Raw genomic sequence first — 25,801 nt, 5'->3', positions numbered from 1 at the left:
AACAATCACTCATTTTCAATGACTAAAATAATTTCAATTTATCTTTGATTTTATTAAAGATTTAATTTGAATATTATGCAACTGCCATTCACTTTGGCATCGCAAAACGCGACCCAAATGGCCAGTGTTGCATAACAACCAAGTAGCTTCTGCAGTGGATTAAATAAAACATACTTTGCCCAGTGCACTGGACAATCTGCGGCAGCTTAAAACCCAAAGTAAATACCAAAAACTAAAAACAATATCCCAGGCAGCGCGAGCCAAAAACTTTTTATCAAGCGCTTAGTGGCACATCCGACAATTGACAGACAGAGACGGCAGACAGACAATGGGGCACGGCCAGAAAGAGAGGGAGAGAGTGCCCCCATCTCGTTGGGATTTGGTTGCATGTACGCAAGTGGCACTCCAATTAAAATGATTGTCTTAATGCCGGCCAGATCATCAGCGGCTATTACAACGCGTCGAGTTGATTCATTCAGTCTAGTTCTCTTATTATTATTTTTTTTTTGAGAGTGCTCCATCCGGCTGTACCGCCCCCTCATTTGCCCATCCATCCATTCATTCACTTATTCACTCACTCATTCAGTCCGCACAACAAAACTAAAATCATCACTTAATGTGCTGAAAATAACGCACTTGCACGTACTCGACTAATTTATTTGATTACCCTTACAATTACGGCGGGTTTTTTTCTTTTTTTTTGTTCTTATTCATTCCGCGAGACAAAGAAACGAGTTCTGGAGTGAAATTCCCTAGGTGATGATGGGGATGCCTTCGCCTAATTTATTTCTTTAAGTTTACGTGGAGCTCTGCAAACTTCAGACTGTTGAATTTCTGACTGTTTCAGCCATTAGTCTAATCGCATTCTCAAGTTTATGGCCAAGTGCCGGGCAATCGCATTATCTAATCGATGTACTAAACGAATCCAGTGCTTAAAAGTGTGTGGGCCATAATATGGGAACCAGCGATAAGAAGAACTTATTTATGATCTTAACTTTAAGTTGAGCTAAAACCTGTAAAAGACCTTGAGAGCATTAGTTTAACGTAAAAATGGTGATATCTCACATTTCATGAGTAGTTCTCATAAATAAGCAACCATAATTCTTACAACATACAAGTAGTGATTAGCTCTGAAAAATAATATTCATTAAATACGTAAATATATTCCCCATTTCATAAGTAATTCCCATAAACAAGCAACATTACATTTTACACCCCTACACTTTTTATAATACACTTTTTTGCCATTAAAAAGTAACACTTGTTTTTATTATTTGCAAAAATTAGTTTAGACAATATAATTGTTCAGCATTTCTCCCCCTTTCTTTATTAGATCTCTGCTTTATCCAAATTACCCTCATTATGCCGCACTTGTCTGTCAAAGTTGCAGCTAATTTTCCCCCAGCTCAGCAAAAGTTGAAAACTTAATTAACTTATTCCTCAACTAGACCGTCGACCACCATTCCCTCGTTTCGCTTTTTGAATTAAATTTGACCAGATTTGACATTTAACATAAATTAACCAAGTAAATTGCATAACATTTTAAGGAAACAAGCGAAAAGTGAAAATTAATACCAATCAAGCTAACCATATAAATCACATGTCTTGGGCAATCATCGCGATAGCACAAATACCAAAGATACGGGCCCGATTAGGAAGAACAGTCTGGAGTGTGTGCGGTGGGATTATCTAATCAATTGTATAAGTCATAAATTAGCCCACATCGAATTGAATTGAATCCGAGCCTTAGTTTGTGTTTCACAATTTCCGAGAAATGCCTAATGGCATGGACTTCAATGGGGATTCCCTCGGCCCACATTACTGTTTTTGACTAATGCCGATTAAATAGATGGACAAAGCACAAACGTATCTGGTAGCTACTTATTTGCATTCAAATTACCACTGAAATTCTCATTGGGCACGCATATTATGCTCGAAATGCCGGATGGGGCAACGGTTTGGGTGCGAGCAAACAAACAAAAGAATCTCGAACATGTTTGCCAATGGCCGAAAGACAAAGACTCGGCCTTATTTGATGACCTATCCCACTCGAGTTTCTACATCTCTGGTTCTTCTTTCTTCGCTGTGAGTTGTAAACATTTGCTTATAGCAAAACTGGAAGAGACCCAAAAGCGGGCTTAAAATCAATATTTAAATTGCATGCAACTATTTTTGGAGGCCCCAGTGCACGTGAAAAAATATAAAAGAACAATTTAGTAGCTTATAAAAATATTAGTTTGAATACTATGAATATTTCTGGACCTTAAGAATATTTAAAGATTGAAAAAAACTCAAATTATAGTGATTTTCGTCATTTCATCTATAAGTTTACCAATCCTAATTAAATATTAAAAGGAGGTATACTTGAATTCAAGAAATTCAGAAAAACAAAAAAAAGTTTAAGTGTAGATCCCTAAGATTTTATTGGGTCTCCATCGTATCGCTGTGGCCCAACCATTATGGATATGTGTGTTTGTGTTTGCCAAGAACAAAAGGAACTTTGCAGCAAAACCTTGGAACAGTTTGTGGTGCGAAAGAGACCGACAGATACAAAGAGAAAGAGAGGGCACGACTAACGACTGTTGCTAATTTGTTGTTTAGGCCCTGGTGGTTTATTTTGATTTGGTTTGCTTTTATTTAGGTTCCCTTGTGGTTTCCTTTTTTTTCTCGTCTGCTCCATATTAATTAATAGTTTTGTTTTTTGGTCGCCCATTGTCATTTTTTTGGCAATGAGCTTCGGGCTTTTTGGCTTGATTAGCCCTGGAAATGAAAATCAAGGATTTAGAACTTTGCTACACAGTCACAATTCCAATTTAAATGCTTTTCTTCCGGGCTTAAGGTATCTTTCAATTAATCTTGCAATTTAATTTGATTGAAAATTTTCAAGTTTATAATCCCCTTTGGCAAACTTACAATCTTTCAAGTTTGGCCAAAAGTTTGTCACTTGAAAAAATGTGGCCACGGAAAGGGCTATTCAGCAAAAATGTTGGAAAACTTTTTTCTGCAAGAAAAACTGGGAAAAAATGTTTATTCAAAAGTAATAAACTTTTGAGGACACCATTAGTGCAATTAGCTGGGTATACTTCTCTTTCGGTCTATTTTTCAATATTACCGCCTCATTTGATTTAAATTTGTGCGTGATCTTGGGCCAAGCCCCATTGTTAGTCACTCAGTTATTATTATAATTATCAGCTTATCAGTTGACTGGACTTTTGTCAAGCTGGGGGAAACTTTTGGCTCCGTTCTATTGAAAATCTTTTCTTTTTGGCAATTTGTTGACAGCTCTAGATAAACTTGGTGTGGGCGATGATGCAGAGCCATAAATTGGCCAAGTGACTTGTTGGCAGGCTTAATTATGGCTTTATCGCTCAGGCCATATGACTTTGAAGAAACTGAATAAATTATAAATCAAAAACTTATGAGCAAGTAAATAAATTGAAGACAAGTGTGTTTATGAAGTTAAATTTAAGGTCGGAAAACTGGAAGTATCTGAATGTTTACAATATTTTCTTAAATGAAAATGAAGCGATTCTTTTGTTCTCAATTATTGGCTGTAAGAACCATTTCGATTATTATGTCCGTTTTCTTTTTCATCAATTGTACATTTGATATCCAGTAATTTTTTTCTCTCACATTTCCCTCCCCTCCTCTCAGTTCGATTCCTTTAATCTCCATTTGAGTCCCCAAAGGACATTTAGCCCCCCTTGCTTGTTGTTTTCCTTTCGACCAGTTTCTTATCTGCACGGAGGACACTGGCAAATTTTCAGGATTCTTGACTTCAATTATATGAATACAGTAAATATTGGATTTTATTGTTGGTGTTTCTATGGCTTAAGGATTTTGTTATAAACTTGCTCCTTTGCATTTTGCTTCTAAACACATTTTTCGCCTCGAGAGCGCCTTACTACCAGAAATTAAAAGTACCTGCCATAATTTTTCTTTTTTGGGAAGCTCCTGGCAAGTTTGTTGTTGCCATTAAAACTAGTTGAACTACGCGGTTAGGACTTGGCGGAATTAATTTTTTCATTTCGCCGTGCCAACGTTGACCCAAGTTTTTTTATTACCCTCTACTAGGGTTATTAAATGCAATCTCCTCTACGTGAAGGCGACATTAATAAGCTCGAAACGTGTGGCCCTATAGTTATATACATATAAAGCGGCATATATACTGCCAGCGAGGACATTGTGAAAGTTGACAGCCCGCCTAGATCCCTGCTGCCTTACATTAAATTAAATTTATATGCTTATTTATGAACTTGCAACAATGAAATATTTTTCCTGCAAATAAAACTTGAGCCCAACGAGGCGGAAGAACTGGGAGGAGAAAGGGACCGCACCATCTGGTGTTGGGCTGAAAGCAGAAAGAGAAAGGTAGAGGGAGGTGCGAAAGAGACGGCAATTGTGAGGTGCGGCCAGTTGTAGTTTGATGGCTTTTGTGAGTGGGCGTTGGGAAAAAGTGGGGAAAAAAGTGGGGAAAAGCAAAAGGAAAGTTTGAAAGGTATGGGAGGCATTTATGGTCAGAAGTACGCCTCATAAGTGTATTTTTGATGGCCATTCGAGTATTTTGCATTATTGCTTTTTCACGAAATGAGTTTTTGACTGACTCGTGTCATCGTAATGAAACTTCTCTGTGAAGCAAATGATCATATTTATGTGCACAAGTAATAAAAGGGAAAGAGACGACCATAAAAGGTGTTATGGGTTAGCTGAAGATGGTCAAAAAGGGTCTTAACCCCGAGTTATGGTTTCAGTTATTCCTAAGACATGTTATTACATTTTTCCTGTAGTTTAAGATGAAAATACCCTATCGATTTGCATACAAAATATCTTTTTGCCACACCATTTTCAATATCCTGCAGCCCTTGAAATTTAATTAGATTTCACACTTGCCGCCCTTTTTGTGGCAACCCTTAACCCCTTTTCGCCACACACTCGCACATAATTCAATACCACAATTACCATGGTATAGCCTAATTGAGCCATTTAATTGTCATATAAATCTTATCGTTTTTATCGCCCTGAGACAGCCGAAGGAGCAACCGCAGAAGTTCCCAGGAGACAATACAGAGTGATGGTGGAGACGACCATAACAACTTTAATTTGACTTCACTGAACTTGAATCTGGCCATAAGCAGCGACTTCTTGTATATCGTAAACATTTACGATATTCAATAAACTTTTATTCCCGACTGGGCGGACATTTTAAAGTTTTTTTTTTTTATATTTTGTGTTCACCGCCTCTGGACAAACTGGCGCTGGTAAAACAGTTAATTGAAGTGCGTACTTGTGGGGCAGGAATGGCTTAAATCGGGTTGGAAAAAGGGGGAAAGCTTTATGGACTCTTGGGCAGTAGTTGGCTTCCCATTTTTTGCCTTTTCTAAGCTGTTTCTCCGTTCCCTTTTACGCTTCTGTTGTCCCTTAACTTTTTTTTTTTTTGCGTAGCCGACTAAGCTGCAACTCATGAGCGGACAATTTGCAGCCGTCGAGCCAGAATCGGAACCGTTTTCCACATTTAAAAAAAATTTTTTGTTTCAGCTCGTTTTCGCTTGCCTGCCCCACAAATCCCCAAAGCTGTAAATGGAATTCGTTGCAGTCTTGTACACTTCAAGGGGGTCTTATTGTTTCAAGCTGAAGTACAAAAGCTGAGTAAATTGCACAGGATGTTAGAAATAAACAAATATTATAAAGAAATTTGGTAACTTGTTGTCTAAAAATATTTAAAACTAATATTATGAGTATAAATTTATAATTTCTCGATGAAATAACACTATAATTTTTGGTATAGGGTATTCCTCTATTCAGTTTACCATAGCCCTAGTTTTTTCAAACTTTTTTGTTTTCCTTGCAGCCTGAACAGATTCCTTACTTGTGGCAAAGTTGACTTTAAGTTTTGCAATTCGATTCCATTTACTGGGCCGACAATTTCCATAGATTGCGGTTGTAATTGCTGCACGTTTGTGTATTAGCCTCATTTGGGTCTGATGCCCCCATATGAAGCGTGTTCCAGCGCCCGAAAGTCGGCAGCATTTTCCAGCCATTCTGCGCCTTGACATGTTTGGTCTCCTTTTAGCAACTTTTCTATCTCTTTCGCAGCACTGGCCTGGCAAACATTTTAAACTCTTGGCAGGCCAACAGAAAGACGGGCGGATAGAAATGGGAGTGGCAGAACCAATTGCAATGCTCATTGCCAGGCTGTTGACATTTTAATAAAAATTATTCGTCGCATTGCAGGGGCATCGTTGGGGGAGGAGGCGGAATGCATTCAGTGTGGAAAGACCCCAGATGATATAGGGGCAGATGCAGTTCGCAGGGGCTGCAAGCGAGCGGATAAATGATTTCAAAGCGCATTCATTGCCAGCAAAATGTGTGTGCGAAAATTAATGCGAGAGCAACCATTCAAAGAATCCGTAATGAAAACCGATAAACACTAGCAATGCAGCATTCCAAGCGACTGAGCACAATAAAACGGAATGTTTTAGGCTTAAAAAGTGACCTCTTAAAGAGGATTTTAGGCCTTCGTTTGGCAGTGTTTCAAGTCGATTTATTTTTTTTATTTACCATAAAAACTACAGAATATAGATAAATGGTAGAAACTTAAAAATATACTTTTTTTTAAATAAAAAGATTTTGTTGCTTATTTATTTTAAATTTTAAGTAAAAAATATATAAGATTTTTTCAATTTTTACCGTCAGTACTTTCTTTAGTACGTTTTCATATATAGATGGCCTGTTTTATTAAACCTGGGATTTTTTATATTTTAATTTGTTACACTTTGGGCACACTCGACAAATTAACGACATAATTAAAATACAAATATTTTCAGCCAATATATATTCTTGTTGAAATTGACAGCCGGCGACAGTGACAAAAAAAGGAAATGGTCCAAAATGCACACTCTTGAAATATTATTACGAAAAAAATAGGACACTGGGACTCGTAAATCTTCGCCCAAAAAACGCAAACACATTGACCTCCTATAAAGTGAACATTTTTTCACATTAAATGGAAGCAAAGACAACAAAAATCGAATTGACACAAAGGGAAAGTATTCCAAATGCAAATGAAAAAAGGAAATCAGGGAAGGCAAGGGAAAATAAGATGTAGGCAAATAAATTGCATTATCGTTGATTTGCACAAAAATTTATTGCATATAAACAAATTGCTGAGGCAACAAATCTATTGTTTGGATGTTTGTGTCTGCGGGGGAAAATTGCAAAGCGACTACAACGAAAATCAAAAGGCAATCAAATCCTCAAATAACCCCAAACGAAAGAATTTCGTGTAATATAATTCACTTTTACTATTGGGACACAAAGCATAAAAAACCCATGAAAAGTTGCAGGAAAGGACCCGCTGGCATGGCTGCATAAAATATTGAGAATGTTGGTCTGTACGTTTGGTTTAGTTCTGGCGTCCTGTTTATCTCAAAAATATAGGAATGGAGTTTCGTTTCCTGAATTATTTTAATATAAAAATTTAGTTTAATATTTTTATAACTTATGTAAACTAAAACCTTTCAATTATTGGACGACATTTTTATGTATTATTCGAAACAACACTAAGTTGCTTAATATTTTAATACAAGATTTTTATAATATTCACTTAGAAACCCGACAACTATTACGAACTATTGTAGTTTTAAAAATAAGAAACTCAAATTCTGCAAAATTCAGGTTTTGTCGCCAGCAGTTTTATAATCAAAGACTTTGGCTGCCAGTTATAAACAGTCAATTTCGCTTTTACAACTGATAGTTGAAATTGTCGCGTCACATCGCTTCATATATCACCTATAAAGATTGTAGGCCCGATAGAAACTGAACGACAGCTCCCTATCGGGGACCCAACTGGAAATAATCTGGGCAATACCTACTTGTGTTCCGTGTAGATTGCGTTCCCCAGTTCTCCTCGAGCACCTCCAATTATCGCAAACAGCTCTGGAAGCCCGTGAACAAACGAACCCGAGAGCTCTCCAGTCCTTAAATATTTCCGCACAGTTTGCTTTTGCAGTACTTGCACTTTTCCATGCCCCCGGGCCCTCAAGGCTCTCTGACTAATTTTTGCTTTTACCCCTATTTCGTATAGGTGGGGGTTAGCCCGGCCAAACATAAATTCTGTTGGGTCAGTTCAAGCACGCACCGAAATTAAAAAAAAAAAGCGCACAGTAAAGTGAAAAGAATGGAGGAAGTTGAAAAATTGTTTGGGTTCGGGTTGGGTAAAAACCAGCAAATGGAGGGTAACAATTGCATGGGTTTCGGTGGCAGCCTTAAAGGGTTCTCGAGAACCCCGACGCCTTAACCTTGCCGGGTGACTAATGGGTTAAGGCTTCGTACATTCGAATTCAAGCAGCATCCGCGTAAACTTCTCGTTAGGCGGGAGCCCAATTGACATTGAATTTAATTCCGCATGAAGTGTTTTGGCATAGCGTGACATTTGAATTGGTAATTCCTGCGCCCGAGAGATGCCACCGCGAGTTGGGTGGCTGCTGCCCCCAATCCCCTTTCTTTGCCCCTTTTCGTCATATCTCCGCCTGCCCACACCACAGAGCGGAAATTGCCTTTTTTGCGCGACTTCCGATTTTGTGCTAGCCCCATTCCCGGATTTTTCCCAACCAGCTTCCAGCGATACTTCAGTAAATGACAGCTTGCCACTGCCTCATCGAGGAGTTGCACTTAGAAAAAATTCCTTAAAGTTTTCTATTGATATAACTTTTCCCAAAAATTACAATTCCATTTTTTAAATCCATAAAATCCCTTCCATGCCAACCTGAAAAAATTAGCTTTAAGAATTAGCTTCAAGTACAAAATATAAAATTAAAATGTATTTTCAATTATCTATAAATTTATTTATATTAATTATAATATAGCTAATGATCTTTAAATTGAAAGTATCTCAAATATTTTTAGCTTGACAGCGGAAAAAAAAAATTATGTTCTATTTATTTTTATAAACATTATTTTAAATGAAAAATGCATGTATGCGGTTTCAAAAAATAATTTTTTCTTATTTGTTAGCCCGATAAAATATTATTTAAATTTACTTCTTAGACGTTTTTTTGAGTGTGATCCTGTTACTTCAGCGTGCTCCTGTAGCACTTCCTAGATTCAGCGACACTTGGCATGGCACGCATAAAGCTGTCAATGTCAATGTAACGTGTTAATTTCAAAGTGGTTTAGTTTGTTGACGCAGCCTGTTAGGTAGTGGAAAAATAAGCAGCACAGGGTGATGGAGATGGTGATGGAGCTGGAACAGGAACAGGACCCCGACAAGGGCAACCCATTCGGGAAAAGAGCTACTTCTTCCATCATCTGGGGCGTAAAATGTTGAGGCACATGTGGTTTTTATGCCACTCATGAGCTCTGTTGGGAGTTGCTCAACTGCCTTTATCCTTTCTACTCACTGCCTGCTGCTGCTGATGATTTCTATCATGGCATTTGATTGATTGAAACTTTTGCCCGAGCCGGGGGTTAAGGGGCTTGAGAAGTGGTGAAGGGCCTCTGAGAAAAGCTGCTTAGGGAGCTAAAGTTTGCTGGTTGTGGCATTTAGTTTATTGAGGCATTTTGCAAGCTGTCGGCCAAGTATTGGCAAAATATTTGCATTTTAAAGTGATTAATTATGGGGGAAACGAAACTTTTAGCAAGATGGAGAACGATCTGCGTCGGGTACAGTCACGTCAAAGTCGCTTGCCAATGGCAAATGTAACCAATTGAAAGTCAATTGATTTTTGGGGGTTTTCAAAAGGTTTGAGAATTCAGAAAGGGATAAGTAAAATAAAGGGAATATATAAAAAATTATAAGTCATTTTTTTTATAAAAGAAACAAACAAATCTTTTAATAAAAGTATTATCAGTTAAGCATCTTTATAAAATGAAAAAACAATTTATAAAATAAAGAGATCAAATATCTTTAAGTTTTATCAAAATAATTCTTATTGTTTTTGCCAAAGGATTCAGATCCTCAAATCCAATAAGCCAAGGAAAGCTACCAGAAAATCCTGTGGCTATGTTGGGAAAAGAATAAAGTAGGCCTACTGTCACGCCGCTAAGTACAGTCAGCCCCAGTTACATGGGTCGATAAGTACCCCGCCAAGTCTGCGCCTGAATGAAGCAATTCCAATGAGTTGCAGCCTTCCAATTTGCGGATTCTCGCCCAAGCCCGAACATAAAAGGACTTCTGCCTGCCAAATTCAGCAGGCGAATGCAAATCCCATTCACACTTGGGCCACGAGGAACCGAAAACCAACAAAAGTCGGGCCCACATTAGCAGCTTGTAAAAACTGTGAATGCTCCAAGCAGAGGGGCGTGCTTGTAGTCCTGTTTATGCGCCAACGCCTCCTGTTACTCCTGTTTATCCTTCGCCCCAGAAGAACCCCTAAAAGCACCTCCTTCCTTCCACACGCCCAAGCTCATTACAAGGCTCAGCACCGCCAAATGCCAACTGTCATGTGGTTAAGGGTGAGCCCCGAGCTCAGGAGTCCCAGAAACAGTACCAGTTCCCGGTACCCAGTACCACAACAACAGGAACTACGGGGGAAAAGCCGGTGCTGTGAGCCTGGGAAATGGGGAAAATCTCCAGCTTCGTTTCGAGCCTCAAAATTTTTGGCAGCAAATAAAATTTGCTTGTGTTTTCAAGGGATTTTCGTTGACAAAAGGCGTTCGTGGCAGGGACGAATGGCAGCATATTGTGTTCGGCCAGGCACGCAGACGAATGTGCAATGCTACACAGAAAAAAAATTGTAATGGTTAAAATAAAATTAATTACCTTTAAAAGAAAAATGAAAAAGAAAGGTTTAAAAATTATGGTATTATATAAATCCCACAAAAATATTTGTTGTTATGGGATAAATTCGTACTTTGTATATGTTATGTTTTAAATGTTTATGATAGACAAAAACATCAGAAAGAATTTATTATTTTTACAACTTACCAAAATACTAAAAGTACATAATAATGTTCCACAATTTGGAAAAATAACAGATATACAAAAATTGATTTCTTCTCTGAACGAATTTTTTAAAATAACCACCATTTTAGAATGGTTATTGTACTGAAAAGTTTTTATTTCATCCATGGCATTAAGAAGTTAAATCCCTAATGAGTGATAGTGGTTTTCCCCCAGTGCCGCAAAACAGGAAACGGAAATAAGAGTGGCAGGAAGTGGGGGCCCATCGCCCCAACCTACAACGCACTCAAAAATCCAAATGCACGAGACTTTCATTGTCGCACGACGGAGCTCATAAACTTGTTAACTGAAATTGCCGTTTTGGTGTCGGTGCTGGTATTTGGGCATGTCTTCTGGTTTCTGTGTTTTCTGTACCGATTGTTCATCATTTTGTCAGCCAGCATCTGGCATTGACATGCTTAAACGTGCTCCATAACACCAATTCAGTTGTTGTTTCGAAAAACAAAAGCCAATTATGTGGCCTGGAACGCAGACAACCAACTACTGACCTGCTGGCCAACAGCAAAAAGCCAGTAAGCCAGAAAGCCATAGTACAGAAAGCCTGAAAATAGCATACTTAGGGGGGCCAGCAAATAGCTGGCATTTCTGGCTTTATCTCAAAACTTCACACTATGACGGGCAAATTTCTCAGATTTCCTGGCGGTTTTATGGCCTTGAGCGGGGTGTAAGATATATATATATATATGTGTGTGTGGGCCAACTATAACCATCAACGTAAAATTGTTCGCACTTAAACCAAAAGAAAATCCAACACAAATTCCTGATCTTTTGATTTGCAGACACGAAAATTTGATTTGTGACAAGAGTGACAATAATCCTGGCCCCATTTTGACCCCATATTCTAGTTGACCGAAAAACGCGTACATATATGTACGTATTTATTCTGCATGCCTGCCACATGGCGTATGCGCAATAAAAATAACTGTCTAACCGCATAACCGACTAGCCCGAGGAAACTGAAAGTCCACGCGAATGTTTCGTGCACTTGAAGCAATTTGTCTTGCCAGCTACGTGACTTATTCCACTAGTCGAGTACTCCATCAAAACCACGGATATATAGCATAGAAATATGTTCGCCGGATGCCTATGTTATTCCCGTGCCCGTTCCTTTACTACCTTTCGCATTCGCTATGAGGCACGAGGTCAGCACTTTCGCTGGCGGGACCGAAAATCCTTGCTGCCACCGGATGTTGAACTGATTGCACAACATGTTGCACCAGTGCGGCACCCATTTCCGTTCCATTCCATTTCGTTTCGTCGCTAAGCGCCGCTCATTAGGTTATGAAAGCGCAGATAAAGTGACGAAAAAAAGGATCACTAAGAAAAATATTTTTAGGAAATTCAAAAGTTCTTTAAAAAGAATTTTAAAAAAGGACCTAAATATTAAAAAACATATTGTTTATTTCGGTTGTTTTCAAATATAGTTATTCTAAACCTTTTTTGTTATTAAGAATAAAAATAAAACATTTTATTTAAAATAAAACAAAAATAAAGCCGGAAGAGTGACAAAAATAAGAGATATAAGTTACCATGCTTCTGTTTGATACAATTTAGATCGTTAACTTAGAAAAAATTATAATTTTCGCTCAGTGAATCCAGACACAGCCACCGGATTATCAACAACTATCTCAGTGTCAAGTGCCAAGAGCTTAAAGGGCCCAGCCAACAGAATTTTAAAATCAACTGAAAGATACACTTGAAGCGGGCTTAGACCGCAAACAGCCACGTGAACAAAATCCCACACAGTACAAAAAGTGCCAAGAAAAGGGCAGCGAGAAAAGAAAGCAAGAAAGGCACTAAGAGAAAGGCTTAGGTAAACACACTCAGGAGATAACGCCCCCATTGTGGCAAGCAAATATGTGGCAACCAAAGTTGAAAGGGGCGTGGGCGACTTAAACACACTCAAGACACTGCGGTGCATTTGTCTTAATTTGTGACAAATGCAAGACAGGGCAAACAAGCTGCCAACACTATGAAAAATGCCATGGAAAAGGAAAAACAAAACACAGATACACTTTGTAAGCCACTTTAAAACATTTTTTCAGAGCATTTTAGTGCTATAATTTATAGTTAAAGGTTTAAAGACATTGATTTTTAAAATAATTTGTTAAAAAAATATTTCCTTACCAATTTTATTTTACGATACATTTGTTTTTATACATACTACATGTTAATCAAAAAAACTTCCTTTATTCTAAAAGTGTATACCAAATGTACTCCAAAGTTACAAGACATTTGCCTCCTTAAAAAAGCAGACAAAGCTTGGCCTTAGAAGAAAAACCCCAACAAAAATGTATAAACCTTAAAACGCCCACCGTTAAAAACAAAGACACATCCATTAGCAAGATATAAAGGGCATGCGTTACGCCTCGCAACTGGCTAAGAACCTATTGTCACATACTCGTCAACGCCTTCTGAAATATTACAGGAAAACTGAAGAAAAATCAAAATTTTTGTGTTTACAAATTTTTAATCAAATTGGGAGTTTAGCTGCTATCCCGAGGGTTACCAATGGATGCCGGGCACAGAAAGGTGATAGTTGTGGAATCGAAAAGCAACTACGACAAGCTCATCGAGGATGCGGGGGCCAACAAATATGTTCTAGTCGAGTTCTATGCCACCTGGTGTGGTCCTTGCGCGATGATTGGGCCCCGTTTAGAGCAACTGGCAACGGAATACTCCGGACGGATGTTAATTCTCAAGATCGACGTGGATCAGAACGAAGATCTGGCCGTCCAGTACGAGGTCAGCAGCATGCCTACGTTCCTGATCATCAAGAACCGGGTAACACTCATCCAATTCGTGGGCAGCAATGTCGATAGAGTGGTCACCACGGTGGAAAAATTTGTGGGCAAGGTTGAGGAGGCTAAGGAGAGAAAACCAAGCCAAGCTGCTCCTTTGACAAAACTGTAAGGATTTCGAAAAATATATATCTTTCGGGTATTTTTAAACGATCTGTAATGCAAATTAAAGTGTGTGGAAAAATGTTAGTACGTGTCGTGAAATAATATAATAAAAGGAATGGAGTCGAACGTTCAAAAGTCAAATCTCCAGTCGGTATAGCCCCTTTTCATTGTATTTTCATACTGGTTTTTTGTTGTGCATTTTTGAAACAACATGATGTTGGTTTCCTTGGAATTCCTATACAAAAATAAAGTACTTCCACCACCAAAACATACTCCACATCATATTGTTTTGTGTAAAATTTGTAAAGAAACCTGTTTATATTTGATGTAGCTGCCGTCGAGCGATGAAAGAACGTAAATAGTCATGAGTCAATGGGATCATTATATTATTATACTTCAAGCTAATTAAATTTTCATTACAAATATTTTTATTAAAAACCAGAGCCGAGTGCGTGGTATTAACCAGGGGTTGCCCTGCCACTTAAAGTGGCGCCGTTAACGAGATTCCCAATTAAGTAGATCCCAGCTTGGCTATCTAAAGCAATGCACACTTCAAGTCCCGCACCCACCTCGCCGAGAACAAAGAACCTTTTGTTGCTCAGCATGCCCATCCAGATGCAATCGGGGATCTACTTTATAGGGAGGCGGCATTGTCCTAAGCCATTGTTAGTGCCCGTAAGCTGGCCATATGTGCGACTCTCGCCTGTCGCTGGCATTATTTCAATTAGATTAATTAAGCCCGGCCCGCACGGCTTTGATGCCTGATGTGTGTGTGTGTGGACAAAGTGAACTATTTTTAGCCAGTGATGATAGCAAAGTATGAAAACAAAAAAATTCTCTCGGTAATCGGATTTAAAAAAGGGGGTATGAAATGTCAACTGACATTTGGTCATTAAATTTCCAAACATATCTATAAAGTAGCAATTAAATCATAGAACATGGATTCTAATGGCCTAAACTAATTGCTCTTTTATTTCGAAATTATATTTCTTACTCATATTCAATACACATATAAAATCAAGCAAACAATTAACATAGAAATTTGCCTAATAGTCGAAACATTGCAATTAAAAGTATCATAAATTGAATTTAATAACTTTATAATAAAATAGGTTTTGCTTTCTAAATCGGGGAACAGAGGTTTGCTAATGCTTATAAAGCGTTGTATTTTTTTTACAGATTTTAGATATCAATACTGTATTTATAAGGGAACATTTTCCGATTGTAACCACTGCAAACCGGAAATAGTGCAGCCCCATCTGGCGGCCACAACTTTAAATGCGAATCAGCAACAGGACCGGAAAGAGAGGGACAGAGAGAGACAGTGAGAATGGGAGCGAGGGGGACGGCTTATATGTCCCCAGGGCCTGACAGCTGTAAACTGACACTTTGTTTTACTCAACCTTCAGCTGAGTGCAATCCTCTATTTTCATTCCTTTTAACATTCTTAAGGACCTTATTGAAAACTTATTTGTCTTGCCGTATTCTTTTCGTCGTCATTCCTGTTTTTTTTGCGAGCACTTGCTTTTGTTTTCGTTATACCGTAAAATCGAAAAGTTTGCTGGCGTTTAATATGAGCAAAGGATGCTGGTGAAAGAGAGAGAGAAAATCGTTGGAGCAAGGGAGAGGGGTATAGCGATAATAGAAAGCGACAGCATGATGCTAGCTTGACTTTCTTCAGCCGGAGACATTTGCATTTTTATTAAAATGAGAAATTGCAGCAGTTGCAGTTGACTGAAATGCTGTCTTCCTCGACCAGGCGCCACAAGGATGGACAAAGGGCCGTGCCCCGGGTAGGGGTTAAGCTGGTGCAATAGGGTTAAAGCGGTGTTGAGTACGGGTTTGCCCTTTAAGGAGGGGCATGAACTGGTAAACAATCGCAATATAACATTTTATTTGATAGTCTAACAAGTAAAAACCATTAAGGTTGGCGATTTCGTGTTTACCAATTCTACAAAAACCCTTAAAGGAAGGAAACTCCTATGGGTTTAGACAAAATTAAACTTTTATGATCGAGGATTTCCATAAATCTTTAAAACATAGTCATACAGAATTTTGTATAGGGTCCAACAGCATTACATTTTTGAAATGGAAGTCAAAAGATGATTATTCCGAAGTAAAAGTGAGATCCTTATCTTGAGGCCATTACTGTTTTTATACACTTCGAAACATTTTTCCCGGGTTCTTAACTATGGCATTTTAATGATACCTATTAGCAGTATTAATACCAATAATAGCAGCATTGTAAAAGCCACGAAACAACAATGAGAACATTAACTGATGAGTAATCACACCAATAACGTAAATAGTAAAACTTTGAGGCGAGATGCAGTTAAACAATGGAAGAAAGTTCGGAACCATATGCTCAGGGGTAAAATAGTAAAAGGGGCAGAGAAGTGTGGGCTATAAATTTGGAACTCGACCAATGCCGAGTCTACGGCTTGCTGCGTTGTTGAAATTTATATGCCAGGCCCTGCCTTCTCCATGCCCCCTTTCCCACCACCCCCTTGGCATCTCTTTTGTTATGCAAGTTAATCCTTTTTATAGCTATTGTTCAGCGCATCAACACGCCCCCCGTTGAAGAGCACACGCAGCCGCCCACGCCCTGTGCATTTGTTTCATGGGGGGTGGTGAAAATGTGAAAAATGGAATGGGGAAATGGGGGTCTAGGGGGTTCGCAGCAGCTGTGGCACATGTCAGTGCATTTTTCAACGGCTCCAAGAGGCGACACTGCCAAGCCAACATATTAGCTGCCACACATGCCGCACAGAGGGTTAAGGAAAAACCGAGAGGGGGCTGGAAGGATAGTGGCGATACCATTGAGTAAACACTGTGAAATAATAGTTTACCTCAACAAACCTAATGGAAAGTGGGTCTTTTGGAATGCTAGAAACCTATTTATTAAATGTACGTTATGAAAGAAATTAATAATAAGAATTAAGACTCAAAAACGACATGCAAAGTAGTTCATATATTACGATGGGAATGTATGCTGTAATATATCCACAGCTTGACTTATCAAAGCCAAGTTCTAACGATAGATCTCGAAAATTTTTCTTTAGAAAAACCAAAAATCTTTGTTAATTGTCCACTTGTCCCAAATTATCACAAATTAGAAAAAAGTATTTTATTAACTTTATTAGATTGCTTTCTTTTATCTAAAAAAATTGATTTTATTTCTTAGAAGCTGCTATACAATGCATCAAGTGTAAATACAATTAATTCCCAATTAAAATGTAACTAAAGCCATACAAAATTTGAAAAAATTCTTTCTCAGTGTGGGATTACTCTCCGGCCGTAGCTGATGCATGTGCAGCTACAGCTACTGCTGATATCCAGAGCTAAAATCTGGCGCATGTTGCGGCCGCAGCAAGTGTTTGTGTGGCATGCCGCAAATTCATTATTATTTCCAACTTCCCACTCCACCAGCTGCATATAAACACTTTCCCCTATGAAGTGGCAGCGGCTGCTTGGGAAAAACTAGGAAAAACAATGGAGAAAAGCTCGCCGCTGGATAAAAAGACCTTAAAGACTTTCAACAAGTAGCAGGACCCGTGGCGGCAGCTTGAAAGCAAGTTCCTTCGAGTTTTTATCCATTCCAGGAGACTTACATGGGATCTTGAGCAGTTTGCTGGCTCAACTTTGCAGCAGTTGAGGGAATGAAGTCAAGCACAGGTCAATTTACTCTTTCTAATGTTTTGTATGTTCTAATACAATTTGAGTTTATTATCCTGGGTCTTTTCGGTTGCCTTTTTGGCGGAGTTCGTGCCCTTATAAACAAATTTGGAAAATAATAATTATTGATATTTTAAATTAATATATCCTTAAAAAGCAATGGATTAATCACCAGCTTTGGTATTTGCTTAAAATGTTTCAAATCTCCTCAGCGTTCTTTTTATAAAGGATTTTAAGCACAATATTTAAATGTGGATTTAAATTTGGAATTTCATCATATTGGAAAACTGCGTTAACTATCCAAACACTCTCCAAAACTTTTTAAAGATGCAAACTGTATTTTTTGGGGTCTAATGGACCAGGGTTTTGGTCCAATTCGACAACGTTAAAAGAGTTTTAGCACATATTTCAAACCGGGTACAACCATTCGGCCAGTTGACTGGAAATCGGTTGAATTTTTGACTTTGTATTCTTGCCCTTGGCTTTGTTCCCTTCCTCATCGCTGCTGCACTGGCTGCAATCGCTCATGCTGTTCCCACGCCGGGGGATTTGGGCGAATGCGCCCGCGGGCAAACGCTCCATAGACCTGAAATCTTCTTCGGTGAAGGCTCCGAGTCCAGCTCGCATCCTCCGAGCCTGGGCAGAAGCCCGATATTGAGCCATAGCCCGAGCCTGAATACGATGATTACGAAAACGTGGCCGCGGAGGATTCTCACCCTCGTCCGCCATAAATGTAGAGATCCTGCTTGTTAGGAGATCTCGGTTCGAGCGCCGGAAACGCACAGGAGCGCGAGTACCGTTAAAGACCGGGACAGGGTAGTCCATATCCGAGGATGATGAGGATATTCTTGGTGATGGTGTTGATGGTGTTGACGAAGCCGAACGACGGGATCTCAAATTGGTAGTGGCTCCCCTTGATCGCAGTGTATCAAGCCAACGTCTAAACCTAGGGAAGCCGGCGGCCCTGGCTTCTTGATAGTCGGAATCTCCGGATTCTGAAGCCTGGCTGCCTTCCACCGAGGAGATCGACACCGAAGGCGAAAACGTATCCGATTGACTGGCCTGAAGATTTGGATTGGGACTCACGGGCGCAGGAGCGGAAGATTGTGCCTGTTCCTCCTCCCCCTCAAGTATATCCGCTTCGGAAGAGGACATTTTAAAGTCAAGTTCAAAATGATAAGCCAAGTTTTCCCAAGTAAATCGAAAGGGTTCTAAAAAGGTTGTAATCCAATGTTTGTAAATCTATTTGACAGGCAATATTGACTTGTATTTCAGAGCACCCTAGTTATGGATCGTTAAAACTGACGACCTTACCAACATATGTAATAGCGAAATTATCCATATTGTTCCTTTGAAAATTGGAAATCTCACTAATGGATGAAGTACAATATTGAAATGGTTTTTTGTAGCTATTTCAGGGCATTAGCTATAATGCAATTATTCTATATTTCATCTATCTTCTCAAACTTTTTTGTTTCCTAAGTCAAGTGGTTTTTGCTTTTCAAATCAAGATTATTCAATTTGTAAAAAATGTCTTGTGAATTTTTCAAAAAACCTCATTAAACTGTATTTTTCTATGCTTTTTGAAATGTCTTAACGGGTTATTCTGTTATTTTATCCTCCCAGTTGTTTTTAAATTCAAGTTTCATTCACCATGCATATAAGACCCGAATCCTATGATACAAACTACATTCAGAATGAATATAAGGATGAGAGCACAGATTATGACTTCACGGTAGTGGATATGTATTTGCTTTTAGAAAGTTTGGAGAGCTTCTTATCTATAATGCCGACCACATTGGGTTTTATCCTATCTTGGATCCTTTGCAAGCATATGCCAACCCTGTCCACCAGGCGATTTCTGATGGAATTTATTATCATTGGATTACCAACTGTGATTTTTGCCACCGTGGGCAGCGATTATAGTTATTTGTATTGTGCTATAATATCTATAGCAATTATGTGGCACCTTTATAGAACCAGCTGTCCTTCAAAAACCCATATATATGAGATTGGCAAACGTCCTATGGTATTTTCTCTAATCAGAGCCACTGCCTACAACGGAACCAGTGTGGCGATCCTGGCCGTGGACTTTAGAAGCTTTCCGGATGAGTTTACCAAGAGTGTATTTTTCGGAACTTCTGCTATGGACATGGGCATTGGTTTGTTTGTGGTGATCATGGGGTTGGTCTCTCGTCGTGCCAGGAATTGTTCGGATCTAAGAATGCTGCCCCAATCAGTAGTTCCTTTGATGATCCTGGGACTCGTTCGCAACTTATTTATTTATCTAAGTGGAAACGTACAAGAAGAATCTGAGTATGGCCGCGATTTAAATGCTTTCTTTATTTTGGGATTTACCAAACTGCTGGGCAGTGTATATAGCTTATTAGCTAAGTCGGATAAACAGCTGCTGGGACTTTCTTTAGGATTGCTTTCCCTCCATGAACTAGTACTCCAGTTGGGTATTTCGGATTTGGTGATGGAGTATGAGGAAAAGAGACTGGGATTTATCAGTGCCAATCGCGAAGGTTTGAGTTCCCTTAACGGCTGTGCAGCGCTCTATATGCTGAGTATGTGCTTCGCCAAGTGGTATACTGATGATGATCACCTAAGTTATAACCAGTTTTGCAGCAAGTTGAAAAAAATGCTAAGAATTTCTCTTATCAGCTGGGTTGTAGCTCTCCTAACTATCCCTTTATGGGATATCTGTCGTGTAACCTTCAATTTCGGCTATGTTATCTGGGTGTTTGCTATTAGCGTGAGCTTGATTCTTATTTATGCTTTTGTTTTTGAATTGCTGCTATCAAAATCATCTGCTAGAAAAAGCTTTCTGCTTTTGGAGCTTAGAAGAAATACTGATAATGAAATCGAAAACCTACCAACCTATGTCAGATGCCTCAATATGAATGGACTTACCCACTTTATAGTGTCCAACTTACTAACTGGTTTGGTAAAATTTTTACTAAATCCCGCCAAAAGAAATGGTGTAGAATGTGTTTTAATAGTGTCTGCATATATGTTTATTAACGCCATAGTGGTCTTCACAATGCTTAAGTATAAAATTCGCATGTCCAAATTGATGAAATCCTAATATGTTCTAAAATAAATGTGATTCCTATATTTCTAAGGATTTTATGGAATATCTTGGTAATAAATTGCAACGTATCCCTATAATAATTTTCAAAACCGAAGTATTATCTAAATATATATTTTTTTTGTTTTCCAAATATGAAATTTGAAATATATCTCAGGAAACTAATTAGCTCCGAGTACTGAAATTCCCCCTTCCCCCAACAGAAATTCAAATGAATTGAAAAGTATAGAGAATACTCGTCCCCGGATCTCTATCCTTTCCGCTTTCTGTGAGTGACTGCCCTCTGGCTTTTCAAGTTAAGTGGATTGTGTAAAATTGATGAAACTTCTGTTGGCTTTTTCCCCTATTCCCCACCCTATTTTCCCCAACGTTTGTTTGTTTGACCATCCGCTGCCTGTCGGTTGCCACTTGCAATTTCTTGTTCTCGCACTTGACAAATGCACAAATGAAAAATCAAATAGTTCGTCGAGCACATTGCATCTGTTGGATTAGCAGACAAGTTCCACAGAAGGAAAATTCGAATGGGGAGGGCGTAGTCGTGGCTCCTATATCAATAAACCGGCGATTTGTCAGTTGAGCATGGCTTATCCCTCATTCTGGGACAAACAAATTACTGGCCGCTTTTAAACTCATTAATATTTAATGCATTTTGGCAGCCCCACAGATGTGACCGCCACTAAAGGACATCAAATTCCGGTTCAACCGCAAGTTAAGGAACTTAAATGGCCCTTTTTCGACAAATACATACTTGTTATCCTTGGTCAGCAGTAAATTTACTTAATGGATGGGCAGTCGTTAGGAATTAAAGTGGTGTATTTAGGTTCTTTAAGCCGAACCATTTTATTTTTAAAGATTTTAAAACAATGCAAGTAAAGCTTTTGGTTTGATAATCAATTTAATAATATTTTAACCTACAGAAATTTAAAAATCTTATGAGTCTTTAAAAAAAGAAAACTAAATATAGTTTGTATTTGACAAAATGCAATGCCAGCTAATAAAATGTCACCACCTAATCTCCCATTTTAAATTTATTTTTACATCTATGGCTAAAGTTTTATGAATGAGCTATTATATTGTAAAGTCTGGAAACAAAACTCAAAGAAATTCAAGCCATTGAAGACAGAAAAGCTTTTAGCATCTGCTCCAAATGGAAAATCCAGATAATCGAAGTACAAGCACATCTTGTATTCTGACCTCTTTCGACAACTTCAAAGTTTTTCTTGGCCGCTATCTGCCATTTGACAATTTAGAAATATATTTTATGCACATTACCACAAAGGTCGCAGCACATTTATCACATTTGTCCTGCTCTGTTTTTGTTTGCTTGTGTTTTTTTTTTGTATTTTTCGTTACCATTCCCCCTGGGGGATGCTGTGCTTTTATCTTCGCTTCCAGTTGGCTTTGCTCCACTCACCTACGCTGTCTGTCTCTTTATAGTCGGCTACGCAATTCAATTTATTTGGTATTTCTTATTTATTTTACTTTTTTTTCAACTTTTTCCCCGAACGTTTTCCTCTGTTTTTTTGGGCTCTTGGGTTCGCTTCGTTCGCTTTGGCACTGACAATTGAAAAACCGCAGCCAGGCGGGCAAACAAACCAACTGACAAACAAACAAACAAACAAGCGGGCAAACAAACGTTTATAAACGCGACCATTCCCAGTGTACAACGGGGCGTATGAGTTACGAGTTATGTGCAATGCGCAGTTGGGCTGTCTGCGTTTTTTGTGTGGCTGCCACAAAAACTTCTTGGTTCGCCTTCGTTTCTTCCTCAATTCGGATTTCCTTGGTTTCTCGGTTTGTTTGTTTGCTCATTTAAATTGTTTAATTTGCATTAAGTGACAGGCAGCAGTTATTTTCTTGGGATAAATTACTTGGGTTGCCTTGGTGAACATGTGGCATCAAAGGAATGGAATATTAAATATATTCAGCAAGTGGGGCCCCCTCTTATTACATAAAACCAACGACTTTAAAAACTAAAAAAAAACTGAGTACAAGACTTTAACCAACAAATGCCATAACCCCAAAATAAAAACTTGTAAAACTTAACACAAATCAATTTAGACCACAATTAGAATGCCGATGAAAAACATCCACAAAATAAAAATGTTTGAAAACAGATGTGAACATTTTTTTAAAAGTATGTGAAGTGCAAATAAAATGTGGGCAATAAATCATTGCTAAAATGTCAGAACAAATACGTACAAATGTCGAAGAAATATTCGCGGAATGCAGAAACGAGAATTGCCGAACTGGAAACTGAATGAAATATCCAATAAATTTGTTTTTATATAAATAAAACTTTTTTTTATTTCTTTTTTAATGCAGCTACAAAATAAAGCTTAATGCAAAGTTAGACGCGGAAAGTTGAGTAATTAAAATCCGATAAAATGTCTGGTAATGATGTTTCGGTTACTGAAACAGCACAAAGCGATCAGGTATGTAATGTTTTTTAACAAACTTTATACCCCCTCTATAATAATAATAAAACCAAAAAAAAAAACCCGAGTTACTCCAAACAAATCCGCACAATTCACACATTATTTACACAAAATATGTAGCATGCTTTTAAAGCTTTTACAACTATGAATATTGAAAGGTTATGAAACCCTTTGATCCTACGCAATTTAAGTATCAACTTTTATTTACATATTCAGTATTTGATTGCTGGCATGATATATATTTGCTATGATTTTTGCAGACCGATTTTTGGTTGCATTTTGATCCGTATATTTACCGAAAACCATTGTTTGTGCTGCATATTTCATATGTAGTTGCCCTTTTGAAGATGGGATGAGGGCATAATAAGTGGTTAGGTGATACCACATTCCCTTTCTGTTTGAATATTCATTTTTTCCACAGTCATTTTTCTATGTGTGTGTGTGTTATTTTTTGCATAAATTATGGGCATATTTAAGGCAATTCTGGGCCTTATTCACGTAGCACTTAAAACATATTTATGCATTTGGTTATTTTGTAGAAATTTTATTGCCTACATTTAGGTGTTTGCCACACGTACGCACACACCCAAATACAGATTGCTCTGCGGGTTTGTGTGTCAAAAAATATAATTTATTATGGCTACGCATTCTAATTTTGGTATTCTCATTGAAATGAAAATGTTGTTCGGGGCCAGCCAAAAGGAATAGTATGTTTCCCATGGGTTAGCACAAGAGGAGAAGATTAAAGAAGATTTTTAGAATTATTATTGAGTAGACATTATGTGTTCTAAAACTTTCAAGTAGTGAAAAACTCAAACTACCTTTTAAAGAGTTATGAAACTATTCCTAGAAATATTTTATATACTCCTAAATGTGTGTAAAATTGAGAAACCTCAAACAAATATATCTATACATGTTTCTTTAAAGACACAAAGATAAATTCCACGAACTCTTGACCCTCTTTTTATGCAACTCAATAACATCTCAGTTATGACAACACTTTGGCGCTGCCAGGCTCAATTAACATGATTCGTTACCATGTTACCAGAGTATCCTTCAGATAGGCTGCCAAAAATCAAGCAAACGCTGCCTACTTTTTGGCGCACTGATCAAGCACTAATCAAATAGGACCTCAAAGCAGCCAGCCCAGACTGCTCAGGGCAAATTGTTTGGTATTTACATATCATTTGTGTACATCCGAACCCCTTTCTCCATGAAAGAGAACCGAAGGACTGCTCATTACGCCAGACGACATCGGAAGATTGTAGGGGGTCGTATGTAGGGGGCTGGGCGACTGGAGATATAGGGAGAAAGAAGCCGTGACACAGTTAAAGGGCGAGAGTGCAAAAATTTTGCTGGTGCCCTGCCAAGTGGGCTAACGATTTTGTGTCCGCTTTGTCTGTGTCTATGAGAAGCTACACTGGGAGAAAAAACAGAGTTATACCAAACGAATTTCGATAAAACTTTTATAACAATCGGTTGGAGAGTGTTAAAAGATATGTCTGAAGTAGCTACATCACTATTCTTCTGGGTGTCGCAGATACCTCACTGAACTAAAGTAGGTTGGAAGCTCAAGTCCACTCCAATTTAATTTTAAAAAAAAATTCGAGGTATTTTACTTGTTTTGTTTTTGTAAATTTGAATATCAAAATAAAAACCAAGTGCAACAATATTTTTCCATTTACTTAAAGTCTAGATGATACTTCTTTATAAAAAAACATTTCTTTCCACTCTTTGTTTAATTTTTTAGTAAAAAAGAAGAAGAAAGCAGAATAAAACAATTCAAAATGTTATTAGGCTAGCAATCAAGTGAAACTGATTGAAGGGGAGAAAACTGCAATATAATGAGATATTTCTATTTTTTATAATATTCATTTTAAGCCAATTTTTTCTCTCAGTGCCAGTGTGTTTGAGAGCGAGGCGGTCGACATTTGGTCGTTATTTGATCATCATTAGCGATACGAATCGGGTAGTTTCTGAATGTAAGTAAAGTGGGGTCGCCTGCATGTGGGCGCCACTTCATTGTCCCCTTTGCCACCTCAAACCTTTCCCTTGCCCAATACCCCTATTTTCTACTCCTCGTCCCCCCCTCCCGCATCGCAGGGGTCAGGGGTCGCGCCTCGATTTGCTTGGCTGCACCGAAAAGTTGCAACAAAAGTTTCGCTCAGCCGTTCGGGGCGCTCTTTGTGTTGTGCTTGACTTGGTTGGCTCTTTGATTAAACCCAAAAATCCGGCGGGAGTTGGCCAGGAGCCTCAGTTACGTACTACCCGAGTGTAATTAAATAATTGCGGTGAGCACCGCACTCGCCAAACCAAATCGAGCTAATGTATTTGGCGCAAAAAACTCACTAGGTCCATTTTTCGTTCATCCAAATTCGTTTTATTTGGATTTTTTCGTTGGGTTTTTCTTCTATTTTTATTTTGGCCCGCACTGCCATAGTTTTTGGCTCGTTTTAAGTTTGATTTTGTTATTTACTTTAACTCGACTTTGGCGCAAATTTCATTTCATAACTTAGTTTCCGTGGCTTTTGCGTTGGGGGATTAAAGAATTCTTGTTGATCTAATTTGTTGAGGTGGAAATGTTGAGGGAAACTAAGTAGTTGGCGAAACTTTCTTTGCACTACTTTAATTTACTTATGCCAAACCCTCAATTGCTAAAGCACTTATCTGATTGCGAATATATCTTGAAGATTAAAATTACTTTATGAACTTAAGTTATATTTTACAA

The 25,801-nt window shown here is 38.3% G+C and overlaps 3 protein-coding genes across 5 annotated transcripts in view; 2 read left to right on the top strand and 1 right to left on the bottom strand.

The window, feature by feature from the left end:
* The window catches only part of LOC119553854 (venom dipeptidyl peptidase 4), a 74,083-nt gene that overhangs the window by 38,073 nt on the left and 10,209 nt on the right, over positions 1-25,801 (top strand). For 2 of the 3 annotated variants that reach the window (XM_037864501.1, XM_037864503.1), the window contains exon 2: positions 22,961-23,070. The exons of the other annotated variant lie outside the window; for it this stretch is intronic. In XM_037864501.1, coding sequence (XP_037720429.1) covers positions 23,023-23,070 — 48 coding nt within the window. In that variant the 5' untranslated portion in view covers positions 22,961-23,022. The remainder of the gene's footprint in view (positions 1-22,960; positions 23,071-25,801) is intronic. 3 annotated transcript variants of the gene reach the window in all.
* LOC119553864 (thioredoxin-2) lies at positions 13,354-13,950 on the top strand. Its single transcript, XM_037864517.1, has one exon. It carries the CDS (start codon positions 13,472-13,474, stop codon positions 13,871-13,873), a length of 402 nt encoding a protein of 133 aa, XP_037720445.1. The 5' UTR covers positions 13,354-13,471; the 3' UTR covers positions 13,874-13,950.
* LOC119553860 lies at positions 17,672-18,780 on the bottom strand. The gene has a single exon (XM_037864513.1). The coding sequence runs from the start codon at positions 18,694-18,696 to the stop codon at positions 17,950-17,952; it is 747 nt and encodes a 248-aa protein (XP_037720441.1). The 5' UTR covers positions 18,697-18,780; the 3' UTR covers positions 17,672-17,949.

Source organism: Drosophila subpulchrella, chromosome 3L (assembly GCF_014743375.2).
Source record: "Drosophila subpulchrella strain 33 F10 #4 breed RU33 chromosome 3L, RU_Dsub_v1.1 Primary Assembly, whole genome shotgun sequence".
Taxonomy (NCBI): Eukaryota; Metazoa; Arthropoda; class Insecta; order Diptera; family Drosophilidae; genus Drosophila; species Drosophila subpulchrella.
This window is presented reverse-complemented; position numbering and strand designations above follow the sequence as displayed.

What these genes read in the sequence shown, in the direction of transcription:
- LOC119553860 (XM_037864513.1), bottom strand. Translation starts at nt 18,696, where the DNA reads ATGTCCTCTTCCGAAGCGGATATACTTGAGGGGGAGGAGGAACAGGCA.
- LOC119553864 (XM_037864517.1), top strand. Translation starts at nt 13,472, where the DNA reads ATGGATGCCGGGCACAGAAAGGTGATAGTTGTGGAATCGAAAAGCAAC.